The sequence below is a fragment of the Bombina bombina genome, chromosome 1 (genome assembly GCF_027579735.1).
Source record: "Bombina bombina isolate aBomBom1 chromosome 1, aBomBom1.pri, whole genome shotgun sequence".
Classification (NCBI taxonomy): domain Eukaryota; kingdom Metazoa; phylum Chordata; class Amphibia; order Anura; family Bombinatoridae; genus Bombina; species Bombina bombina.
The window spans coordinates 755,955,125-755,967,764 of record NC_069499.1 but is presented as its reverse complement, the minus strand read 5'-3'; the positions used below and the strand labels follow the sequence as shown (position 1 = coordinate 755,967,764).

The 12,640-nt window shown below is 35.6% G+C and overlaps 1 protein-coding gene across 2 annotated transcripts in view; it reads left to right on the top strand.

The window, feature by feature from the left end:
• Nucleotides 1-12,640, top strand: part of CHRDL1 (chordin like 1) — a 277,410-nt gene that overhangs the window by 159,318 nt on the left and 105,452 nt on the right. For both annotated transcript variants that reach the window (XM_053699306.1, XM_053699308.1), the window contains 2 exons: nucleotides 5,158-5,225; nucleotides 7,284-7,446. In XM_053699306.1, coding sequence (XP_053555281.1) covers nucleotides 5,158-5,225; nucleotides 7,284-7,446 — 231 coding nt within the window. The remainder of the gene's footprint in view (nucleotides 1-5,157; nucleotides 5,226-7,283; nucleotides 7,447-12,640) is intronic.

The following is a 12,640-nucleotide window of genomic DNA, read 5'->3' as shown; positions in this document are numbered from 1 at the left end:
AGCCACAAAAGTTATAGAAATGGTTGTAATTGATAGAATTACAACCATTGACCATTGATGAGCCTGGTTGAGAGATATTTGACTGCTAAGGAATTGCACAGCAATAATCCTCAACCTAAATCAAAGCTGCCTTATAAAAAAACAAGTGGAAAAACAGTAGCACAGAGGTCTATTCATAGCCAGGGGCAAAATGATTATGGTGGGAAATGGCTCCCTAGGGAACCATTATGGCCAAGGTGCCAAACTGATGAACAAATAAGGTGTTTTAAATGTCAAGAGTTAGGGCATATTGCACGTAACTGTACAAGGGGGAGGAGCCTATGCAATGTAATATGGGTGCAAGGGACAGACATAGTACAATGTTAACCTGCACCAAAATGTCTTTTGTTTCCAGTGCTGTATGTTCTATTCATTTAAGATCTGTGAATATGGAGGGTAAGAGTGTACAAGCGCTCCTTGATTCAGGGAGTGAAGTTACTTTGAAAAAAAGTGTTTTTTTTCCGTCAGCCAAAAAAGTTAGATAGAGATCAAATGCTTGATATTGTCTGCATACATCGGGACACACACTCATACCCTACAGCTGAGGTTGAAATTATTACAGATATTGGTACAGTTAAGTGTCGCGTAGGGGCAGTGCCTGTGTTGCCCTATCATATAGTATTGGGGAGAGACTTTCCTCACTTTTGTCAAGTGTGGGAGAAACCTTCAGTAGGTCATGGGATTAGTCCTGGGGAGGTACAGGAGGTGGAGGGAATGGAAACCATTTTTCCATTCTCCAATATTGATTGGGAACTAGACGCTGTGCAGGAGGCACCTCTGGTGTGTCTAGTCAATGAGGCAGAACCCCCTCAGAGTAATGCTTCTGGAGAAGACATAGAACTTGAGGATCTAGAGATTATTTCTTGTAATTTCTAAGCTGCCCAATGGGAGGACCCAGCTTTGATACTGGTGATGGAAAATGTTCAAGTATTTGAAGGCACTGTCATAGATCCTGAAAAACTATTATGTTTTCCTTATTTTAACATGAAAAATAACCTGCTTTATAGAACAGAAAAGAAAGGGGTTGAAGAGGTGGAGCAATTATTGGTTCTCAAGTCTTATAGAAATACCGTTTTGAAATATGCCCATAGTCATGTGCTAGGGGAGCACCTTGGTATTGAAAAGACCAGAGAAAGAGTTCTTGCACAATTTTATTGGCCTGGTATTTTTATTTCAATAGAGAGATTTTGTAAATCCTGCCCAGAATGTCAGTTGAAGGCTCTATTTAAAGGTTACTGCAATCCACTAATACCTCTTCCTGTTAAAGAGGTTCTTTTTGAGTGAATAGAAATGGATTTGGTAGGGCCTTTACTAATGTCTGCTAGGGGGCATGAGTATATTTTAGTTGTGGTTGACTACGGTATCCTGAAGCAATTCTTTTGCGGAATACCTCCTCTAAGAAAATTGCTAAGGAGTTATTGATGATGTTCAGCAGGGTGGGCATACCAAAGAAGATCCTTACGGATCAGGAAACACCTTTTATGTCCAAAACTATGAATGAATTATGTAAACGTCTTAAAATTAAACAATTAAAAACATCTGTGTATCACCCCCAAACTGATGGGTTAGTTGATGTAGGTTATGTTTAATAGAACTCTAAAAAGCATGTTGTGTAAAGTATTAGACAAGGATGGAAAGAACTGGGATTGTTTGTTACCATACATTATGTTTCCCATTAGGGAAGTTACCCAAGTTTCCACAGGTTTTTCACCTTTTGAATTGTTATACCGTAGGTATCTCAGGGGAATACTTGACGTTGGGAAAGAAACATGGGAGTAGGAAACTACACCTCACCGTAGTGTTATAGAGCATGTAGCACAAATGCAAGAAAGAATGGAAGCTATAAAGCCAATAGTAAGGGAAAATATGCAGAAAGCACAAAGAGCTCATGAAACCAGTTATAAAAAGAATGCAAGGCTAAGGGTTTTCCAACCTAGAGATAGAGTTCTAGTTCTGGTACCTACAGTTGAAGGTAAATTCCTGGCAAGTTGGCAAGGTCCGTATGAGATTATTAAACAGGTCAATAATATTAATTATAAAGTGAGTCAACCAGATAGAAGAAAAACAGATCTATCACATAAATCTACTTAAACTGTAGGTAGACAGCAGAGAGGTCTTGACAATAATAAAAGATACATTTACTCATGCTACAGTTGAGAAAAATCCTGAAGTATACATAGTAGGGACGCTAGCTCGCCATCAAAAGCAGGAAGTGAAATAATTTGTGTCTAAAAACAGAGATTTTTTTCCCCAATACCTGGGAGAACAAATGTAATCATGCTTGATATAAATACAGAACCTGGGAAAAGATTTAATTTGAAGCCATAACAAATACCTGAGGCCAGGAGAGAGGCAGTTAGTGTGGAGGTCAAAAAGATGCTTAAGTTGGGAGTAATAGAGGTTTCACAAAGTGAGTGGAGAAACCCAATTGTTTTGGTGCCTAAGCCAAATGGGGAAATAAGGTTTTGTAATGATTTTCACAAGCTGAATGATATTTCCAAATTTGACGCTTACCCTATGCATCAAGCTAATAGAGAGATTAGGTAGATCTAAGTATCTAAGCACCTTAGATCTGACTAAAGGTTACTGGCAGGTCCCATTGACAAACAGAGCAAATAAGAAAACAGCATTTTCTACACCTGAGGGCCTATTTCAATATAAAGTGTTGCCATTTGGTTTGCATTGTGCTCCAGCCACCTGTCAGCGTATGATGGATAAAATGCTTAGGCCTCATAGAGCATATGCAGCTGCCTATCTGGATGTGGTAATTCACAGTGAGGACTGGGAAGCACATCTTCCCCACGTCCACGCTGTTGTGAATGCACTATTTGCTGCAGGGTTAACTGCCAACCCTGAAAAATGCTCTCTTTAATTAGAAGAGGCAAAATATTTGGGTTATACAATTGGTAGGGGGCTCCTTAAACCACAACAGGGTAAAGTTGAGGCTATTTCAGGTTGGCCACGTCCGGTGACTAAGAAACAAGTAAGGGCATTTCTGGGAATAACAGGGTATTATTGCAGGTTCATCCCAAATTTTGCTACTATTGCTAACCCTTTGATTGAACTCACTAAAGCTAAAAGCTCTGTAATGGTGAAGGTGACAGAGAACAGGGAATTGTGAGTGATCAGGTTTATATTTCTCCTACTATGTTGAAATGTATATTCAGTTTTTAAACCCTAGGGAAATGTATTGTATAAAATGTGGCTAGGAATTAAGCTACTGTGTTTTTGGGTCCCTGGGCTGGAACATTGGAGAGAGGGCGGGACAGTGTTCCATTTTTCAGTTTTCACATAGCTGAGAGTGAGCAATCAGGAAGGGATTTTTCCTCACCTGTGTTTATTTAAAGGAGGGTAATTTGTTCACTGGCTGCTAGGTGGAGAGAGAGCCTTCAGAGTGTTTCTGACTAGGAGAGAGACACACATTGCAGCTGAACTGAGAAAAGCTGATAAAAAGTGAGTTTGCTATAAACAGCATATTTTATTTAGTTTACCTTGATTCAGTAAGTGATGTAAACTTATGTCAGTAAGAGTTCAAACTGAGCTAGGCTTTTGTTTGTAGTATTAAGTGTGTTGCACTGCTATAAACACACATTGCTGTTGTCTACACTTGCACAGTGAAAATAAAACTGACTGTTTAAATTTATCAAGGCTGTGTCATTTATACCCTAGAGGGCCATGCTATTTCCTTTAAACCAGGCACCAGGAGTGGGTGCTGGATTACAATATATATATATATATATATATATATATATATATATATATATATATATATATATAATGTTGCAGAATTTGAAATCACTAACACAGTGTACCCCTTTCCCCAGTACTGCTAGTGCAGAAATTCTGACCATACAAGTAAATATATAAACCTTTTTAAAGGGTCAGACATAACTCCTACCCAGTGTGTACAGGGGGCTCATAGCCTCATAAGCATCCCCTACATTTTGCAGAGGGTCAGACAATACTCCCTGTCTGGGACACAAATATACACACATCATAGAGGGGCATAGCCTCATGCAAAGCATTCTGCCTTCCAGGAAGCTCACTTCCCACCCCTGTACAATGCATGCTGAGTACAGAACTGCAGAATCATAATACAGAGAGGGAAATAGTGAACTACTAATTCTAGAATATTATGTAACTCCCATAATACTGTGATTCTTCCTCTAAAACATTCAGAGGGGTTGAAAAAATGGATATTTAATCTTTTTTTTCCTGTATTTTGTACTCCAGGTAGGGAGGAAACAAAAATGACAATTTTAAAATTAAAGGGGCATTAGAATTAAATGTAATTCTTCATAAAATTATTGCATAATTTAAAACTTTGCAATGCACTTTCTTTTATTTTACCTGCTTTTCTTGTAATTTAATACTGAAAGTTGTAGTGTTTCCACTCCCCCTGTGGAATGCAGAATCCTGAGATTCCTATATGCTGCACATTGATTGGTTGATATGTGCAGGAACTGCTCCTAATTGGCCACAGCAAAGGAGGTAAACAACATTCAATAGGCTTTTCAGAGAGTATGCCCCTGGCCTACAAAACAAAGCATATTTTTTTTCTTGCAAAATAAGAGTGCTGTTTAAACATTCATTTTTTTTTCAAAACTTTGAAAATCTATGCCAGACCTGACATGTTTAGAATAAATTAAAATGTTCGTTTATGTCTGCTATTGACCAAAATGAATGCTGCAGGGTTTTTTTTCTTTTTGGCAAGACTAGTAGTATTCCAGTGAATGCCATATCAGAATGAATTCCGAGTATGGGTGAAAGGTTTTGGAAACTGTTTCCATACAGGCAGACTAAGATGTTTTTAGAAATGAAAGAATGTGCGTGCCAAATTTTTTTCTTTGTAATTTTTTATTTATGGAACAGTTTTCAGTGCAATAAAGTTTATTTTTGAATAGTTTATTGTTGAAAAACTGCATTGTTTATTGATCCCTTGGTGTGCATCTGTCACAGACATAGTTTTTTTATATAATGATGTGACATTTTCTTATGTAGGCTGTGTAACTGATCATGTTCCTTATATTGTCTGTCTTTCATGAATCTTGTAGTCTGTCCAAATACAGTTTTTATTTGTGATAATGCTTCAGTGCAGCTTTGTTGCCCTCTGTTTAGGAGAAGGATTGTTATCCTGGGATCACCATGAAGCAGATACCTTCCGACAGCCGGCCAACAGAGAGGCGGTGAGAGCCCACAATTGCACCAATTCATAATTTGTCTTTTCTTTTTATCATTGTATTGCAAATGTCATTTGTATTATAATTATCAAACTGTGTTATTTGTGCTAGAGTTTTTGTGTAGGCCATTCTCTTCCTTAAAGGCACATGAAACCCAAATGTTTTCTTTTATGATTTAGAAAAAAACATGCAATTTTAAACAACTTTCTAATGTACTTCTATTATCTAATTTGCTTAATTCTCTTGGTAGCCTTTGCTGAAAAGCATATCTAGATAGACTCAGTAGTTGCTGATTGGTGGATGCACAATAATGCCTCGTGTGATTGGATCACCCATGTGCATTGCTATTTCTTATACAAATGATATATATGAATGAAGCAAATTAGATAATAGAAGTAAATAGAGAATACAATTTTAAACAAAATTCCAATCTGAACCATGAAAGAAAAAATTGGGGTTTAATGTCCCTTTAAATGTTTAAATAGGGTTATAATGGCTAATGAAAAAGTTAAAGAGACAGTGTGCTGTAAAATTGGTCTCCTCTTAATGTGTTTCCAATGACTTGTTGTACCAGCAGCAGAGTATAAATCGAAACTGGTTATCTAGCTTTATTTGTGTAAATTAAATATCTGTTTTTGTTCTTTGATACCACAACCCATGAAAAAGACATGAGCTTGCAATAAAAAAATCAAATCTCCTTATTTTATCACTTGTTATACATCCAAATGCTTCCATATCTTATCTCTGTCTGTATACCAAAGCCCAATTCTTAGAGAGAGCAATTGAAAATCAACATGTTCTTACTTATCTCCTCTACCCCCTGTTGGGAGTGTAATTTCTTCTGCTGGCTATGTTTACACAGCTTTTCTATAGCTTATACTTTTATATTTATTAGGAAAACCAATAACAGTTGTAAATCTTTGTTCCAAACTGGAATCAACACATTTATAACAAACGCAAAAAAGTTTTAATTCTTTCAGGGCCCTTTAAGGGAGGTGACCTTAAAGGGACACTGTAAGTAAATATTTTCTATGCCTGTTACTAACTAACTACCCCAAATACGCTTTTTATCAATAGCATTTCATTAACATATCTCTACCGTATATCAGAAATCTTGTCTGCAAATTTAATTGTTTTCCAAACCCACTCCGTGGGTATCCTTTGCTCTGTACCAATCCGTTTACAATACCTAGGTTTCAAAATGGCGCTTTAAACACAAAGTTATTGGTTTAAGTATTTTGAACACTCAGTGCTGAAACTAGTGGGCAGGATAACGTGACATCATCGGCGAATAAAAGATATAACTTTTAGAACGTTATGAAACTTTGTTTCGGAGAAAATATAGGTCAGTAGGTTTTAATTAATGTTTATTATCTTCAATATGTTAGTTGTTTAGCTTAAAAATGATAACAGAAAGTAATCCTTTAATATCCCTATTAACGCAGACAGACTGCTCAAATTCATTATCACACCGACTAGGACCTTACTAAAATCAATATGGCATAATTTCAAAAACTTTACCCTACATGATGAAATTTTCAGTATAGGTAGGAATACCAGAGGCAAAAGCAGCTATTTCAAATGTCAAATTAATCGTAAAGGAGCTCTCTGTAAACAATTTAATACACCACAGCAGGTAAAATGGATATTTGGGAACAAATTAAAAGGGAGAAAATTTTACAATACACTATCCCTTTAAAAGTGATACACATGCTGATGACACTTACACCCACTATTGATATTACATTAACTAAATAAAAAGACTGCTGCATAGAACAATACAGAAAATTTATATATCGGGGCTTTATCTGTTTGCTCCAAGACTTATAATGTTTTTGATCTGGTGCTTACATTTGGTTTCAACAAATATGGGTCTAATTGGGAAAAAAAGACTGGTGAAAGACAGAAACAAGAAGATTTGTATTTTATTGCTATATAGGCAAATAGAATATCTGAGACCAGTATATGACTAGACAGACAGACAGACGAATACAGGTTATTATAAATAATAACACTATGTTTCTAACCACATGAGTAATAAGATTTTGGTTGTGATTTATACAGAGACACTCCTATCACCGTGCTTACGACCATTCACCTGGTACCAGCCGAAGCTCCTCCAAGCTTCCCAGCACAAGAAGTAACCGTGGAGCTCTGTCAGATCCACAGCAAGCCTCAGGAACAATTGTGCAGATAGTCATCAACAATAGTCACAAGCATGGAAAAGGTACAGAAAATGCGAATGTAACAGTACACAACTTGTGCATCACTGAGTGCTAGTTTACTCCTTGTTTATAGATTTCATGATATTTCTTGACATCCATGTGATTTCTCATTTCAAATCCCTAGCATAAAACTACTGGAAAATATTCTTATACATTCTAATACATTCTAATATTACAGTACATTCTGATACATTCTAATATTACATTCTGATACATTCTAATATTACATTCTGATACATTCTAATATTACATTCTGATACATTCTAATATTACATTCTGATACATTCTAATACATTCTAATACATTCTAATAATACATTCTGATAATTTCTAATACATTTGGCTCGTTGTACTAAGCAGCGAACACTGCCATGGAGCCTTTGTGGGGCAAGCTCGCTCAAGCAAGTCTACTTTCCGCAATGTAAGAAGCAGCAATCATCTGCCCGCTGCTGCTTACTATCTTTGCCACCTCTGAGATGGTGGATAGAAATCAACCGGAACACGTTCCATTCGCGTGCAAGCAAGGGGCAGCACATATGAGCAGCAGACATACATTGTGCAGTGCTTGTTTATCGCAAATCGTGCTGGCAGGTTCCCAAGTCAGGATCCTTGTCCACCCACAGCATAGCACATGGAGTCCAATAACTAATATTTGCTTGAACTTTACCTTTGTTGTGTATTATTTCCATATTAAAGGGTCATTGGACACATTTTTTGTTGTTCTATCCCACAAGGCAAAACTTGCTGTGATATAAGATGTCATCACAGAAAATGCAACATGTCTGTAGAAAGAATTTGGCACATAAAGAAACACTGCAGCACTGCTCCACATCAGGCTGTTTTTTAAACAGTGTTGTTCTCTGGCTGCACTGTGTAAGTTTTGCTTAGTGCAGAGTGAAGCGCTGTTTGAAGAGAACAGTAAATTATGGAGCAAAGCTGCAAAGCATCAGTGCAATGATTGATGACTGGCTCAGGGATTTTTATAACCCCGCCCCCTAGAATTTCCCGGCCTGCAAAGCTTTGACTCCTGAATGTAAGACATTATTGTGAGCAATTTATCTTTAATTAATACATTTTTATCTTATAATTATGTGATGTTAAACAAAAGTGCAAAGAAAGCAAATTTATTAATAAGACGTTTTACAAACTTTTTTGCAATATAATTTTCAACTGCTGCAATATATTACATAACAATTGCTTTATTCTCCAGTTAAGCAACACATTGCAACTGAGCTGGTGCTTTAGTGTATGTCAAATTTAAAATTTCATTTCATTTCAAAATGAAAATCTTTTTACCAAACAAAATTTAAAAAATATCATCGCAGAAAGTGAAAAAAGTTCTGTCTCCGGGAAAGAGGAATAAAATGAATTAACATTTTTAGACCGCTGCTTCATAACTGTTGTTTCTGTCGAGTCTGAAGACTCGCCAGAAACACGGCCGTCAAGCTCCATTCGGAACTTGATAGATAGGCCCCATTGGATCCATACTCTCCACACTCAAGTCCCCTATGGTATCAATAAGGGCATAGACCTAGCAGCCTTTTTGGTAGAAGGATAGAAGTTAATTACCCTAAACGTCAATCTGGATTATTACTACCAATACTATCTCTTTCCCTAGATTACTTTAGTAAGGAGAACCCCCTTCTCAAGTTCTAAATACTACCTATTGAATATTAAAATTGATTTGAATAGCTTTTCAGTAGATTTTGTATAATTTTTTTTATGTTTAATGTCAATCTTGTAGATCTATTGTAGTTATTTTTATACCCATATCTATTTTTATTATGTATTTACTTTTATTGTTTTTTATTTCTCTTTTTCATACATACATGTGTATATACATATATAAGTGTGTATATGTATATTTGCACTTTTATATATATATATATATATATATATATATATATATATATACCATATACATATATATACATATAAAGATATACTTTTGATACATTTTTCAGGTGTCACGTATATTATGGTTCATCTCTATGAATTTAAGAGTATACTAATACTGTGGTATGCTACCACACAATAGCCCTTATGTCTTAGGTCATACTGTATCTAAATAGCGAATAATTAATTTAAATATATTTTGGAATGATCACTGGAACATATATACTAATTACGATCCTGTAATCATATTAGAATTCCTTGGTGACTCATAGGTGTCCAGCTGTTGGTGCTTACATATATGATTTTAAAATATATTAGGGGTATTTGTTGCTTATTATTTTTATTATACTTCCCCTCTGGTTATACTAGCTAGAACAGGGAACAATTAATGTTACTAGGGAGACTTTAGATATATATCGATGAGGATAATTCCCACAATATTATATATATACTTTTAAAAATACTTTTTGTTTTGTGCATTTTATTTTAGCTACTAATCTTTTTAACTATTTCATATTCTTTGTATGTTCAAACATAGAATCAAGAATGTCACATATATGCATGTTTTTATATATTTATGTATCTGTATCCTCTTCTAGAATATGCTGCATTATTAGTGATATAAGCTCTTTTAAATAGGGAATATCCCGATGACTTGACTGTGTCGCTTTCAATTTCTAAACATAAACATCTGATCGCTACTAACAGACGTCGGAGTGATGTGTTTATACACTACCTTTGAACGTCACTGTGACACAGATAGAATCTATTGGTTATAGAAAGGGGGAGTGTATATACACCCCCCCCCCCCAACACATCATGATGAAATTACGTTGGTTTCCAATAAGAATTAGGAGTTCTCCTAGGGGAGGGCCGCACCGCCTTCGTTTTCTCCTATTTAAAAAACGATCCGCTTCATTTCCTCACATTGATCCTCTGACGAAGAAGGCTAGTATTATCTGTAAAACGCCTTTAAAACGCGTTAGGAAGACATTAGAAAGAGTTAGTTTTTTGTAAGTAGGAAATTCTTCTGTTATCACTGGATCTTTTTTGGGCACACCAACTTACCAGAACTTTGGAATCAAGTTTTTCTTCACTTGGGAACTTTGAGACATCTCTCTTATTTATTACACTTTGGGGACTATTGATTGCACATAAGAGCCCTCAATCAAATGAGGTAAGATGCAGGCACAGGTATATAAGTTAAAGATGCAACTCCTTCTGGCTTGTTATAATCCAAAGCTCTTGTCCCTCAGGCTTGCAACATATATTGTTGTCACTACTGAATAATAGAAATTAAAATCGTCAATGCCAACTTTGGTGGCAGAAAAATAAATGGTCAAATACCTAGGCTTGCCAGAGTAACCACACATTCACTGATGGTAATGTGTCTCCAGATTTGCCACATATACACATATTTAGACATATATGTATACAATATAGCCCTTTCCATTCAAATACCTTGTCATATACCATATGCCTTGTAACTGGTATAAAATATTTTTATTAATATTTATATGAATAATTTTTATCACAGTGTATATATGAGTGTAGCAGTTTATTTTAATGTATTTATGTTGTGTTTGCTACACATTGTTTTAACCCTAGCCTTTATGCAAGGTCCTCAGTCACACTAACCCGATGGGTGCAAATTTAGTTTACTGTCATCTTGTAATATGCGTGCAAGTCAGTGCGGTCGCGATATTGCTTATTGCGACTCATGCAAACAATAGCCCGCTACTTATAATCTAGCCCACAGTTGTTTGAGTTATCCTGATTACGTAACATATATTTCCTGGCCATTTTCGTTTTATTTAATAGGTGTATTATAATTAGTATGTGTATTCACACCTGTGTACACGTGTTATTAATAATATATGTATTACGTGGTCTTTTGACATACATCGAAGATGATTTTAGTGTTTACAGTGGTATGGATTTCACTCAGTTATAATTCCAATGAAAACATTCCAATCCATAAGTAGGATTGCTATCTGCTATTTTAATTAGAAAACTATTTAAATGGTGAGAAAGAACCTAAAACATGTGGATCACAGGGTTTTTGCATTTAACCACTTGGCCAAAGTGAAAGTAAAAAAAATGACAGATAATTAATTATTGTCTAATAAGTATGAATGCAGTTTTTTTTTTATTCAATCATCAATTTCAATTAATGATGCAGAAGTTCAAATTTATAGGATATGAATCTTTTTTTTCTCTAGTCCTTTTTTCAAGATTTTTTTGCTGCCAATGCTTTCAAACGTCTATCATTTTCTTAGGAGGAGGTCCAACTTTACACTTCCTTTGGGCATAATTCCTCCATGATCGCCTCAATATAGTCTCTTTGGTTTCAGAATATGCACACCTTGAACACAATGTTTATGGTAACCCTATCTTACTCTCACTCTTTCTTGACATAAAGTGGATTTACATTTTTACCCTTTCACTTGTATCCTTGTGGGTAGCTTGCCATTAGCCTTCCTTGAGTAGCTGTGTAAAGTTACTTCTGGGTCATTTTTACATATCTTTACAAACAGGTGTTTTTTTGTTTGTTTTTTTTAGTTTTATTTTTTTAATTAAAATCAATAAAGAATATTACAAACAGAACAAGTCAAATATAATTAAAAGATTACAGATTGAGATTCATTGTTGAACAGGTCTAGTGAAGAATAATAGTCATATATTTTCTGTTGTACAATGCGATGCTGTATCTGTTCATATAAATGTACTTTTCATTTGTATCCTGTTAAATTACACTTAAGCTGTAGAAGAAGCTGTCATCAAAGGAGTAGATAGAGGGATGGGGGGTGAGAGGAGGGATGGGGGAGTAATTTGAATGTTTTATTTGTGTAAGTGTTGATGTTAGTTTTCCTGTTTCCAGATATTTAACATCATTTCATGAATTTCAACTGTGCCATTTCTGATATAGTGATACCTTTCTAACTGTAGGAGTGCTGTCCATTCCCTAAAGGTAGGAGTTGTGGTGGATTTCCAGTGCTTAGGGATTACGATTTTTACGCTACTTATCATTGTGAGAAGCAATTTTTGTTTTGCCTTGTTTTTTATTTTTGGGAGGTTTGTGAAAATAAATATCTTAGGGTCTCTAGGTACTATAGTTTCTAGAGTCTTGCAGATTGAGTGATGTTGTCTGTCCAGAATTGTTGTATCCTGGGGCAGTCCCACCATATATGCTGAATGGAACCGTCTTCTGTGCAGCCCCTCCAAAATTTACCTGAGGAGGTAGGGTAGAGTACTTTTAGTTTGACCGGAATCAGATACCATCTTGATAGCTATTTTAAGT